The sequence below is a fragment of the Dendrobates tinctorius genome, unplaced genomic scaffold, assembly GCF_039654945.1.
Source record: "Dendrobates tinctorius isolate UK_male_01 unplaced genomic scaffold, ASM3965494v1 ptg000095l, whole genome shotgun sequence".
Lineage (NCBI taxonomy): Eukaryota > Metazoa > Chordata > Amphibia > Anura > Dendrobatidae > Dendrobates > Dendrobates tinctorius.
This window is the reverse complement of record NW_027361763.1, coordinates 5,655,052-5,668,968: the sequence shown is the minus strand read 5'-3', so window position 1 is coordinate 5,668,968 and position 13,917 is coordinate 5,655,052. Positions and strand designations below refer to the sequence as shown.

The window sequence follows — 13,917 nt, the reverse complement described above, 5'->3', positions numbered from 1 at the left end:
GGAACTTATCTAGATGTATGGTGAGCACTTTGAACCCCCAAGTGCTTCACAGAAGTTTATAACGTAGAGCCGAGAAAATAAAAAATCATATTTTTCCACAAAAATTATCTTTTCACCCCCAAATTTTTATTTTCTCAAGACCAACAGGAAGATATTAGACCCCAATAGTTGTTGTGCAATTTATTCTGAGTGCGCCGATACCCCAGATGTGGGTGTAAACCACTGTTTGGGAAAACGGCAAAGCTCGGAAGTGAATGAACGCCGTTTGATTTTTCAAGGTATAGAGACCCCCTTATGTACCTAAACAGTGGAAACCCCCCAATTCTAACTCCAACCCTAATCCCAACACACCCCTAACTCTAATCCCAACCTTAGCAACAAACCTAACCCTAACACACCCTTGACCCTAATCCTAACTGTAATCCTAATCCCAACCCTAGCCCCAACCCTAACCCTATCTCCAACCCTAACCTAACTTTAGCCCTAACCCTAACTTTAGCCTCAATCTTAACCCTAACTTTAGCCTCAACCCTAACACTAACTTGAGCCTCAACTCTAATGCTAACCCTATCCCCAACCCTAACCCTAACTTTAGCCACAACCCTAACCCTAATTTTTAGCCTCAACCCTAACCCTAACTTTAGCCGCAACCCTAACCCCAACTTTAGCCCTAACCTTAACCTTAAATTTAGCTCCAACCCTAACCCCAACTTTAGCCCCAACCCTAACCCTAACTTTAGCCCTAATACTAACCCTAACTTTAGCCTCAATCTTAACCCTAACTTTAGCCTCAACCCTAACACTAAATTTAGCTTCAACTCTAATGCTAACCCTATCCCCAACCCTAAGCCTAACTCTAACCTCAACCCTAACCCTAACTTTAGCCACAACCCTAACCCTAATTTTTAGCCTCAACCCTAGCCCTAACTTTTGTCCCAACCCTAACCCTAACTTTAGCCGCAACCCTAACCCCAACTTTAGCCCTAACCCTAACCCTAACTTTAGCCCCAACCCTAACTTTAGCCCCAACCCTACCCCTAACTTTAGCCCCAACCCTAACCCTAACTTAAGCCTCAACCCTAACCATAACTTGAGCCCCAACCCTAACCCTCACTTTAGCCCAACTCTAGCCCTAAAGGGAAAATGGAAATGCATTTTTTTATCTTATTATTTATCCCTAACTAGCGGGGTGATAAAGGGAGGGTTTATCACAGTGATCAAAATTTACCAATAGGAAAAAATCTCTTATTGTTGCCGGGTGCCAACTGGCAGTTCTCGTCGGGTGCACTATGCATGTGCCCACCATTTTGTCCCAAAGGAAGCCAACGGCCCGGGGCACTTCAGGGGACATGCAAGGACAATGGAGGTACCGGGGGTGAACGGGGGACCCTATTTATCATCAGAAGAGAGAGAAAGTAATTGGAAAATCATACTTTTTTTCTTTTGTCATAGCCGTTATACCGTTAATAATGGTGATTGAAACACCGGGGTCAGTAAAAGCTGACCTGAATCATGTTCTCTGAGGTCTCAGCTACTCCCGACAGCCGAGACCCTGGAGAAATTCTGATGCTGGGGGGCGTATAACCTTAAACCTCAGCGTGGTTAAAAAGCGATGCTGTGGTTTAAGTAGCCTTAACTGCCACCGTTAAAAGGTGTATCGGCGGTCGTTAAGGGGTTAAATTATTTTTAAAATCCTAAATTTTGCCTTATGTACAAGTACTTATACAGGAAAGAATGTTTCTTAACATTTTTGTCCTCAAAATTCCAATTTCTCTTCGATTTTGAAAGTTTTATTGTCATTCCTTAAAGTGGAGCAAAAGTTCTAAGCTATCTGAGAGTCAGAGATACTTCTCTATGCTGTTCTCCTTGCACTCAGCACTTTTTTAATCTATTTCAACATTTTAACTGCCCCCAGACCTCCTTGTAGGGTCAGTAGGAAAAATGCTCGGATTTTCCATTGACTCCCATTATACTCGTCACTCGAAATGAACATCCGAGTATTAGAAACAGCTCAGTTCGAGAAACAAGCTTCCGTGCATTTTACTGCTTGCTCGTCCCTAATGTTTAAACATCATTAGGGTAAGTCCATCATAATGGGAGCTTGACTATTTGTAGTGCCTCAGTGCAGTGGATAACTAAAATGGGTCCAGATTGAGAGACCACCTCTTTTTTATAATGCTTATGTGTCCTTATAGATGATATGGACAGGGTTGAGGTTATTAAGTTAAAAAAATATAAAAATGTTATTTCACTTTGCATAATTCAAGACTTCATAGAATTGTTTTTTTTAAGTTGAATGTTGTGCTTGTGTTTCTTTTACAAACCAGTTTTATGTATAAGGAATTGGATATTTGGAAAGGTAACAATAATTAAGCTGAATCCATGAAATGTGCTCAGAGAATAGTTTTTGAAGTTGAAGGACTTGAGCTTTATTTTTTATCAAAGTGATTTTGTTTCAGTTTTCTTTGTGTTAAAAATTTCTCCGGCCAATGTTGTTTAGTGTAAATTTTGTTTGATGTCCTATAAATGGCATACTACTTTTAAAGCTTCATATCATAAAGCGTAAGGTTAATCAATTGCTCTTGAGTCAGGTTGAATTATTGAAGTTCCTTATGGTATCTAGCAGGTACAACTTCAATCTTTTTTTTTCTTTCAACAATACTTAAAAAGTTACAGAAAACAAACTAATAGTACTGTTTATTAACTCTCCAAAGTCGATTGGTTGTGAGAGTGACTAGTCAACTCCAAAAACATGTAATGGACTCAATATATCCTACAACTTATCTATTGTCTTCTTTTTTTTAAGTTATGCCTCGTTTTGCTGAACAAGTGGAAGTTGCCATTGAAGCGTTGAGCACAAATATCCCCCAATCATTTGAAGAGAATGAGTTTATTGATGCATCTCGATTAGTTTACGATGGTGTGAGGGACATTAGGAAAGCTGTGCTCATGATAAGGGTAAGTGATAATATCTTTTCTGAGCTGGTAGAACACAATATCAAACACTATTGAAAGTCTCTCGAATTCAGAAATATCATCATCAATCTTTCAATTTTATCTGCCTGAAAATCTGGGTCTGGTCATCGGGTCCACCTACCTACATATATATGTAGTAAGATCTCTTCAAAAGGCCATCACTTTGAGAAAGCTACCTCGATCTAGACTAGATTTTTCTGGTCCTATGTATATATGAAGGTCTCTCAATATAGAAGGCTATATTTCAATGTAATTTTGGGTCTCAAGAGATCGGATTGTACAATATTTGTGTTTTTTCATGTTGTGTCCTATCGAGTGAGCCAGATGGCTGAGAAGATCAGAGTGTCGATTACTTACCTATTGAGAGAGTGGTTAATTTTTGACAGACTAAGCTTGAACTATTGCATCCTGATGTTCTTTTGTAAGATAAGATAACATTTTTGAGTTTTATCTTATTTCTTAGCTCATATATAGTGATAACTTTGCACGCAGTCAAAATGCTTAGTATTATTAACTTTGTTTTTTTTTAAGACTCCTGAAGAATTAGAAGACGACTCTGACTTTGAACAGGAGGATTATGACGTCAGAAGTCGAACAAGTGTTCAAACGGAAGATGACCAATTGATTGCTGGGCAGAGTGCCAGAGTAAGTTACTACCTAATCAATAGTAGTAATACTAAATGTTGTAGTAAAGTGTTGCCTCACATTAGTCATCAGTAAAACTAGAAGCATAGTTTTTTATAATTAAGAAACTTAATGGATTAAAGAGTGGTTTGACAGGTTTTGGCTATTCTAACCACTGACAATCATTACATATGGATGGAGGAAGCCATGGCCAAAAGTTCAATTTCTCTGCTTGGGTAATGTAGTGCTAAATAGAGTTGAGCGAAACGGGTCGAAAAATTTCAAAAGTCGCCGACTTTTGGCAAAGTCGGGTTTCATGAAACGAAACCCGACCCTAGGATGAGGTCGGCCACGAGGTCGGCGACTTACACGCCAAAGTCGCGTTTCAAAAGTTTGTTTTGCGCTCTTTTTCAGCCAATCAGGATCCACGGACACTGTGGGCAACGTGATGACATAGGCAGGGGTCACCACCATCTTTCAGAAGGGCATGCAAGTGATTGGCTTGCTTTGGTGGGCGTCACAGGGGGTATAAAAGGGCGTGCACGCCGACCGCCATCTTACTTCTGCCGATCTCAGTATAGGGAGAGGTTACTGCTGATTCTGTAGGGAGAGCGTTAGGCAGGGAAGAAGACAAAAAAACTGCTTCTGCTGCTAGCGATTTGGCCTGCACAACACACCAGTCACTGTGTGTGCAGTGCAAGGGGAGGCTATATAGTGGTGTATCAGTGGTGTTGGTTGCTGGGCTGCCTTCTAAGGCTTCCTGACATTCCTGCATTGCTGTTTACCCACTGCTCCGCAAACTGCTTTTTTAAAAGCAATCCCAATTTTTTTTTTTTGTCCTGCTGAGAAGAAAAAAAAACTGCTTCTGCTGCTAGCGATTTGGCCTGTACAACACACCAGTCACTGTGTGTGCAGTGCAAGGGGAGGCTATATAGTGGTGTATCAGTGGTGTTGGTTGTTGGGCTGCCTTCTAAGGCTTCCTGACATTCCTGCATTGCTGTTTACCCACTGCTCCGCAAATTGCTTTTTTAAAAGCATTCCCATTTTTTTTTTGTCCTGCTGAGAAGAAAAAAAAACTGCTTCTGCTGCTATCGATTTGGCCTGCACAACACACCAGTCACTGTGTGTGCAGTGCAAGGGGAGGCTATATTGTGGTGTATCAGTGGTGTTGGTTGTTGGGCTGCCTTTTAAGGCTTCCTGACAGGCTGGCATTGCTGTTTACCCACTGCTCTGCAAACTGCTTTTTTAAAAGCAATCCAATCTCCCTTATCCTCTAGTCACTTTTGTCACAGCTGTGCCATCGAGCCTGTGACATAGCGCTCAGATATCAGTGGGCCTCACACAATCCAAAAGTGTCCAGTGTCCACAAGTGTGTGCAGAAATTCAAAATCTCCCTTATCCTATCGTCACTTTTGTCACAGCTGTGCCATTGAGCCTGTGACATAGCGCTCAGATATCAGTGGGCCTCACACAGTCCAAAAGTGTCCAGTGTCCACAAGTGTGTGCAGAAATTCAAAATCTCCCTTATCCTCTAGTCACTTTGGTCACAGCTGTGCCATCGAGCCTGTCACATAGCGCTCAGATATTCATTGGGCCTCACACAATCCAAAAGTGTCCAGTGTCCACAAGTGTGTGCAGAAATTCAAAATCTCCCTTATCCTCTCGTCACTTTTGTCACAGCTGTGCCACCGAGCCTGTGACATAGCGCTCAGATATTCATTGGGCCTCACACAATCCAAAAGTGTCCAGTGTCCACAAGTGTGTGCAGAAATTCAAAATCTCCCTTATCCTCTCGTCACTTTTGTCACAGCTGTGCCATCAAGCCTGTCACATAGCGCTCAGATATCAGTGGGCCTCACACAATCCAAAAGTGTCCAGTGTCCACAAGTGTGTGCAGAAATTCAAAATCTCCCTTATCCTCTAGTCACTTTGGTCACAGCTGTGCCATCGAGCCTGTCACATAGCGCTCAGATATTCATTGGGCCTCACACAATCCAAAAGTGTCCAGTGTCCACAAGTGTGTGCAGAAATTCAAAATCTCCCTAATCCTCTCGTCACTTTTGTCACAGCTGTGCCATCGAGCCTGTCACATAGCGCTCAGATATCAGTGGGCCTCACACAATCCAAAAGTGTCCAGTGTTCACAAGTGTGTGCAGAAATTCAAAATCTCCCTTATCCTCTAGTCACTTTGGTCACAGCTGTGCCATCGAGCCTGTCACATAGCGCTCAGATATCAGTGGGCCTCACACAATCCAAAAGAGTCCAGTGTCCACAAGTGTCTGCAGAAATTCAAAATCTCCCTTATCCTCTCGTCACTTTTGTCACAGCTGTGCCATCGAGCCTGTCACATAGCGCTCAGATATTCATTGGGCCTCACACAATCCAAAAGTGTCCAGTGTCCACAAGTGTGTGCAGAAATTCAAAATCTCCTTTATCCTCTAGTCACTTTGGTCACAGCTGTGCCATCGAACCTGTCACATAGCGCTCAGATATTCATTGGGCCTCACACAATCCAAAAGTGTCCAGTGTCCACAAGTGTCTGCAGAAATTCAAAATCTCCCTTATCCTCTAGTCACTTTGGTCACAGCTGTGCCATCGAGCCTGTCACATAGCGCTCAGATATCAGTGGGCCTCACACAATCCAAAAGTGTCCAGTGTCCAAAAGTGTCTGCAGAAATTCAAAATCTCCCTTATCCTCTCGTCACTTTTGTCACAGCTGTGCCATCGAGCCTGTGACATAGCGCTCAGATATCAGTGGGCCTCACACAATCCAAAAGAGTCCAGTGTCCACAAGTGTCTGCAGAAATTCAAAATCTCCCTTATCCTCTCGTCACTTTTGTCACAGCTGTGCCATCGAGCCTGTCACATAGCGCTCAGATATTCATTGGGCCTCACACAATCCAAAAGTGTCCAGTGTCCACAAGTGTGTGCAGAAATTCAAAATCTCCTTTATCCTCTAGTCACTTTGGTCACAGCTGTGCCATCGAACCTGTCACATAGCGCTCAGATATTCATTGGGCCTCACACAATCCAAAAGTGTCCAGTGTCCACAAGTGTCTGCAGAAATTCAAAATCTCCCTTATCCTCTAGTCACTTTGGTCACAGCTGTGCCATCGAGCCTGTCACATAGCGCTCAGATATCAGTGGGCCTCACACAATCCAAAAGTGTCCAGTGTCCAAAAGTGTCTGCAGAAATTCAAAATCTCCCTTATCCTCTCGTCACTTTTGTCACAGCTGTGCCATCGAGCCTGTGACATAGCGCTCAGATATCAGTGGGCCTCACACAATCCAAAAGTGTCCAGTGTCCACAAGTGTCTGCAGAAATTCAAAATCTCCCCTGTCCTATAGACAACTTGTACCTTGTTTTACATTACTATATAGTTTGTTGGATTTTGTCTACATTTCTACCAAAAATGAGGAAGGCTGGTGGAAGAGGCCGTGGAATTGGGCGGGGATTGGCAGCTGGTAATGATGGTGTTGGTGGTGGATCTGATGGTAGTGGCAAGAGCAAAATAGGACCGAATGCAGGAGGTGTTGAGCCTGCGTCATCGTCTGGCTACATAAGGCCTCGAACGCTTAGTTTTCTAGGAGTTGGCAAACCGCTTTTAAAGCCAGAGCATCAGGAAAAAGTTTTGTCTTACATTGCTGACTCAGCCTCCAGCTCTATCGCCTCCTCTTCTTCAGTTGTAAAAAGTAAAAGCACTGAGTCGTCATTGGAGGCTCATGTTCATGAACCACACCTTTCCTTGTGTCCTTCACCCCAACCAAGATTGAAGGATGACGCAGGCCATACTACTGATTACTCCATGGAGCTGTTTTCACATACCATGCCTCGATTATCAAGTCAAATGGTGAATTACCCAGGCCAAGATGAATCTGACATGGAGTGCACTGATGCACAGCCGCTGATGGATGATTCTGCTGGTACATTCACTCAGAGCACTACATTGTCCTCGCAGTGTACAGAGCCAGATTCTGACCCTGATGAGACTCAGGTGCCCCTTCCCGCACACTATACCACCATACACGGTGACACAGAGGAAGGTGCACATGACATAGAAGAGGAGGTGATGGATGACCCAGTTGTTGACCCAGATTGGCATCCATTGGGGGAAGAGGGTGCTGCTTCCAGTAGCTCAGATGAGGAGCATCCACAGCAGACATCGACATCGCAACAGCTGTTATTTTGAGCACTCCAAAGACAGGTTCCAAACATCAAAAGAGTTGCTGGACAGCTTTTCCAGAGGGTCAAAACATCACAGCGTGCTAGGCCGCAAAATGTCTGCCAAAGTAGGAAGAGTGCAGTGTGGCACTTTTTTGAACAAAATCCTCATGATCAGGCCAAGGTTATCTGTAAGAAGTGCGCAAAGACCTTTAGCCGAGGGAAAAATCTGAAAAATTTGAATACCAGTTGCATTCTTAGACATTTAACCAGCATGCACTTGCAAGCGTGGACACAACACCAAACCTCAAGTGCCACATGTGCAACTGATCACAACGAAGGTAGTCAGCAACGCTACATTGTTTCCCCCACTGTAAGCCCACCGGTTAGCACAGCAGCAAATGTTGAGGTGTCGTTGCAAGGCCACAGCAGTCAGGGAATCCCACTGTTATATCAACGAAAGACTGATTCTAGGCCATCAGAAAGAACACCAACTCCATCACCATCATCAACCCTCTCTCAGTCCGCCCTGTCCACCGCTACTTCCACCATATGCAGCTCTCAAGTCCAGCTCACCCTCCCAGACACTATGAGTAGGTCAAGAAAGTACTCAGTCACTCATCCGCGTACACTGGGTTTGAACGCCCACATTGCCAAACTAATCTCGTTTGAGATGATGCCCTTTCGGTTGGTGGAAAGCACAGCTTTCCGCGAACTCATGGCCTATGCAGTACCACGCTATGACCTACCCAGTCGCCACTTCTTCTCTCGCAAAGCCATCCCAGCCCTCCACCATAATGTGAAAGACCGCATTGTCCATGCACTCAAGCAGTCAGTGAGCGGAAAGGTGCACCTCACAGCTGATGCATGGTCCAGTCGGCATGGCCAGGGCCGTTACATGTCCATCACTGCGCACTGGGTTAATGTGGTGGATGCAGGGTCCACAGGGGACAGCGGTGGTGGGACAGTGCTGCCTAGCCCACGGTATAGGAAACAGTTGGCTGTAGGCGTTCCACCCTCCTCCTCCTCCTCCAGAAGCGAAAGCTCGTCCACAGAGCGCAGTCGTACGAGCACTCCATCTGCAGCTGCCACTGTTGCACACGATGTGTCCCCCTATCGAGCAGCTAGTGGAAAGCGTCAGCAGGCTGTGTTGCAGATGATGTGTTTGGGCAAGAGACACACCGCCGAGGTGCTGGCCGAGTACTTGAAGCGACAAACTGAGTCATGGATGGGCAGTGTACATCTTGAGGCAGGCAAGGTAGTTAGTGATAACGGCCGTAATTTTGTGGCACCCATAGCCATTTCAATACCTTGCTTGGCTCACACCTTGAACCTGGTGGTGCAGTGCTTCCTCAAAAATTATCCGGAGTTAAAAGCCCTGCTCCAGAAGGTGCGAAGACTGTGCACGCACATCCGCTGATCGCCTGTACACTCCGTTCGTATGCAGAAGCTGCAGCGATTGCTCCACCTTCCCAACCACCGCCTCATTATCGACATTGCAACAAGGTGGAACTCCACCCTGCACATGGTGGAGCGGCTGTGCGAGCAGAGGCAGGCCATAATGCATTTGTGGGAGGATACACAGCCAGGCACTTTGAGAGCAGACATGGAGTTGACAGGTGTGCAGTGGTCGAAGCTGAAAGACCTCTGTAAAGTCCTTCAGTGTTTTGAGGAATGCACACAGCTGGTAAGCGCAGACGACGCCATCCTAAGCATGAGCATCCCACTTATGCGTCTGCTCATGCAAACTTTGACACACCTTAAGGAGCAGGCGTCTGCAGCCAATGTTGATGAGGAGGAAGAGGAGGAGGGAATCCTTGATGACATTCAGCCATTGTCTGCTCAGGGACCTCTCCTGGACGAGGTGGAGGAAGAAGAGGAGGAGAAGGATGATGGGGATGATTACTTAGGGGAGGAGGATGCATCTCGTGGGGCAAGTGAAAATGTTGGCGTGGCAAGGTCTGGTACAGGGTTTGTGCGTGACTGGAGGGATGTGGATTTGCCAGAAAGTGCTCCTCCACCCAGCACTCGCAGAACATTGGCCCACATGTCAGATTATGCCTTGCAGATCCTAAAAAGGGACCCACACATTGCCAAAATGATGAACGATGACGACTACTGGTTGGCCAGCATCCTGGATCCACGCTATAAAGGCAAATTACAAAACATCATGCCACAGGAGAACCTTGACCTAATATTGGCTAATAAACAAGCAACTCTGGTAAATCGGTTGCTTGAGGCATTCCCAGCACACAGCAGCGGTGATGGTTCTCACACGAGCCGTACGGGCCGGGGGCAGCTTGGCAGAGGTGTTCGTGGTGCACACAGCAGAAGTGGCGTTGGAGACAGGGGTTTCATGACAATGTTGTGGACTGATTTTTCAAATACCGCTCACACAACTGGTAATACTGCATCGATGGAAAGTGACAGGAGACAGCAGTTGTCAACTATGGTTACAAACTACTTTTCCTCCCATATCGATGTTCTCCCACACAGGTCATTCCCCTTTGACTATTGGACCGCTAAACTGGACACCTGGCCTGAATTGGCCCAATATGCCTTACAGGAGCTCGCTTGCCCAGCTGCAAGTGTGCTATCGGAAAGAGTCTTCAGTGCAGCTGGATCAATCCTGACAGAAAAAAGGACCCGTCTGTCAACCCAAAATGTGGATGATCTAACCTTCATTAAAATGAACCATGCATGGGTTTCCAAGGATTTTGTCCCACCTTCCCCTGATGACACATAGGGTGACAGAAAAATGGCTTGCTTTGGTCCACCTCTTCCTGGGACTTGACCTATTTCGCCTTTTGCATCAGCTGAATGTCCAACATCAACATATGCCACTTTCTAAAACTCCCTAACTGTGCTGCCTCCCCCCCCATGGCCGGGGTCACCACCTAGCGCACGACACCGTGCGAGTGCCGTTGCCCTGGACAGGTGGGTAGGCCGACTCTTGGGTGCGGGCACTGGCACAGGGTCCCTCATAGTGCAATCAAGTGTCTCTGACGGTGGTGGTGCACACCCGCCGTCAGACACACCGCCGTACTATGAGGGGCCCAGTGCCAGTACCGACGCCCACGAGTGGGCCCCCCTTGCTTGGGCAGGGCCCCAGCATTTGCAATCTTTACCTCTCCCTGCTCCTCCGCTGTGTGATCTGGGCCGTCAAATCCATACTGTGCCTGACACCGTCTGAGCCTGCCTCCTGATGTACAGACATATATTTTGAATGTGTACGCTATCCATACATGTTATCCGGGGATACGGTACCCTTTCTAACCTTTGTGCAATCACGTGCAATCCATACTGGGCCTAACACCGTCTGAGCCTGCCTCCTGATGTATAGACATATATTTTGAATGTGTACGCTATCCATACATGTTATCCGGGGATACGGTACCCTTTCTAACCTTTGTGCAATCACGTGCAATCCATACTGGGCCTAATACCGTCTGAGCCTGCCTCCTGATGTACAGACATATATTTTGAATGTGTACGCTATCCATACATGTTATCCGGGGATACGGTACCCTTTCTAACCTTTGTGCAATCACGTGCAATCCATGCTGGGCGTGAGAACGGCTGGCGAGCTGTTAAGCAAGCTACAGCACCTGTGGTTTGCACACGTAAGTTTTTCATTTTTTCAGGAATGACGGTTAGGCCTAATTCTGGAACTGCGGTTGACCTGCACTTACTGGGAAATCATTGTTCGCGGGTAATAATTGTCATCAGTGATCCCCATCACTAACGTTGTTCAGCGGGTTATCTGCACCTGTAAGCGACAAACGCTGGCCTTTTCAGTGTAGCGCACATGCAGCCACGGACATGTAATGGCATGACACACCAGTTATTGGCCAATCTCATGTGCCAGAGCCTCACGTGTCCCTCTAGTAAGCCGGACTCGGACCGCGTGGCATGACGGAGTCTCGTTCGTTAACGGAATTAAGCTTGCAATGTGTGCATCTGTTCTGTAGCTGGCATGGTTGAGGTTTCCCAGGTGGAGTCGAATTTAACCGTAGGCTCCACTCCTGGTGGTGCCCTTCTGGACATTCCTTTAAGGTTCAGCTTTGCAACCATACTGCCCACGTAAAACAAACACTTTGCCTTCATGAACGCTGTTTGGAGGGTCATGACTCGTGGGAATAACGCCGCCCAATCAGTTAACCTGCTAGAGAGATCGTTCGTTGCTCCCAAGCATGACATCACACTCCCTAGGAAGAAGGTAATGCCACTGTGGCGACCGTACTCCTGCTGGGCGACACAAGTGCACTGATGCCCAGCCACTGCTCGATGAATATGCTGGTACATTGACCCAGACCACTACATTCCCCTCGCACGCTACTCGGCCTGAATCTGACCCTGATGAAACTCAGGTTACCCTTCCCATATACAGTTCCATCTTACACGGTGACAAAGAGGAAGCTGCAGATGAAAGTGCAGGTTCGGCCCACCCGCCATCAGACACACCACCGTACTATCAGGGGCCCTGTGCCAGTGCCGTCGCCAACGAGTGGCCCCCCCCCTGCTTGCTCAGGATCATAGCACTTGCAAAGTTGAAATACTGTGCAGTGAGATGGAAGATGGGGACGACGAGGAGTCCAGACAAGTACAGGGATTCCCTAGCGAGGAGACTTATTTGATTGTTTTCAATGTTGGGACAGCAATTTTTGGGGAGCACTATACTCTGGAGAATGATAGATGGTGCCCACCATACACTGGAACATTCCAAAGGTGGACATCAGACACTGGAGCAGCATTTACAGGGCCCATTATACACTAGAGCAGTAGAAATGGGGCCCATTATGTTTGGAGCATTATTTGGGCCCATAAGACAGTGGAGCTTCATCCATGGGGACCAACATATACTGTAGCATTATGTGGGGCTCATCATATACTGTTTCAAACATTATATGGGACCAATGATTTTGTATGGAGAAATAGATGGGCCTCATCATGAGATGTAAAAAGTGAAGTATTTTTCATTGTACTATACTGCTATTTCTCTACCGTATCGGAGCATGATGAGTTGTGGTATGTGTTAAAGGGGCGCTCTTTTGCCCAGGGCACATGAAAACCTGGAGCCAGCCCTACCCCCCACAACTTTAGCCAAATAACCCCCATTTTTCAGTGCGTAACTTGTATTATGAAGTTAATTAAGGTTGACAAGCTTAAGTAAGAAGAATTGATGCTTTTGGCATTCAAATGGGCACTGTAGGTGTGTTTCCTGTCCTCCTCTCACTGCCGACTTTTATTCCCCATTGACTTACATTGGGTTTCGTGTTTCGGGACGACCCCGACTTTTCCCTATAATCGGACGATCTTGCTCTACCCGACTTTTGGAAAAGTCGGGTTTCACGAAACGAAACGCGACCCTAAAAAACCAAAAGTCGCTCAACTCTAGTGCTAAATGCTGATCAAGTATGGGCTAGCCAAAAAAGCAGCTCCTGCTCTGGTAGACCCATTGCCTTTCTATCAGAGCAGTAGCCATTCATAAGTTCCTATCGCACATCAGCCTAAAAGCATCTGGACCTGCCAATATCCCCAGGATCATTTGGCATCCTAGATTCTGGGAAGTCTGAGAAGTAACTGTCACATTGGATTTCCAATGACCGATCCTTTTGTTTTTCTGGAGGCAAGTCACTTCTAGATGTGTCCGACAGTTTTTCTCTTAAAGAGACTACAGTAAGTGCTCAGCTGAGCAAAGCTTTCCTGTGTATGGGAGAGTTGAGAAAGAGAGTTGTGGGTGGAACAATTGTTTAATCTAAAAATGTATTTTAAGGTTTTACTGCAGGGGACTCTTTAATACCTATATTTTTTCTCTTCTCTACCTGAGATTCTTTCTCACCTATCTACACTGTGGAGATTTGTGTAAAATCCCATCCCTCTTGATCCTGCTGCCTCAAAGGCTAAGTTTACACAAGCATATTTTTGATCCCAGTGACTTAAATCAGGGGGTAGATCGTAGATGTGCAGTACCCGGCTGTAACCTCTTACTTTACCATTAATGGATCTATACTGTGCAGCTCCACAACTCAGCACTTCTGGTCACAGCTGACACCAGGAACAGCTGATCTTTGAGTGTGCCTGGTGTTCAACCTTCATCTCTCAAATATTTGTAATCTATGTCAAGGATAGGCTTTCTTGTAAAGTTCAAGGAA

The 13,917-nt window shown here is 46.0% G+C and overlaps 1 protein-coding gene across 2 annotated transcripts in view; it reads left to right on the top strand.

Annotated features, from left to right (window-relative positions):
• Positions 1–13,917, top strand: part of CTNNA2 (catenin alpha 2) — a 918,592-nt gene that overhangs the window by 574,791 nt on the left and 329,884 nt on the right. For both annotated transcript variants that reach the window (XM_073586716.1, XM_073586715.1), the window contains exons 6-7: positions 2,807–2,958; positions 3,508–3,621. In XM_073586716.1, the coding sequence (XP_073442817.1) occupies positions 2,807–2,958; positions 3,508–3,621 (266 nt within the window). The remainder of the gene's footprint in view (positions 1–2,806; positions 2,959–3,507; positions 3,622–13,917) is intronic.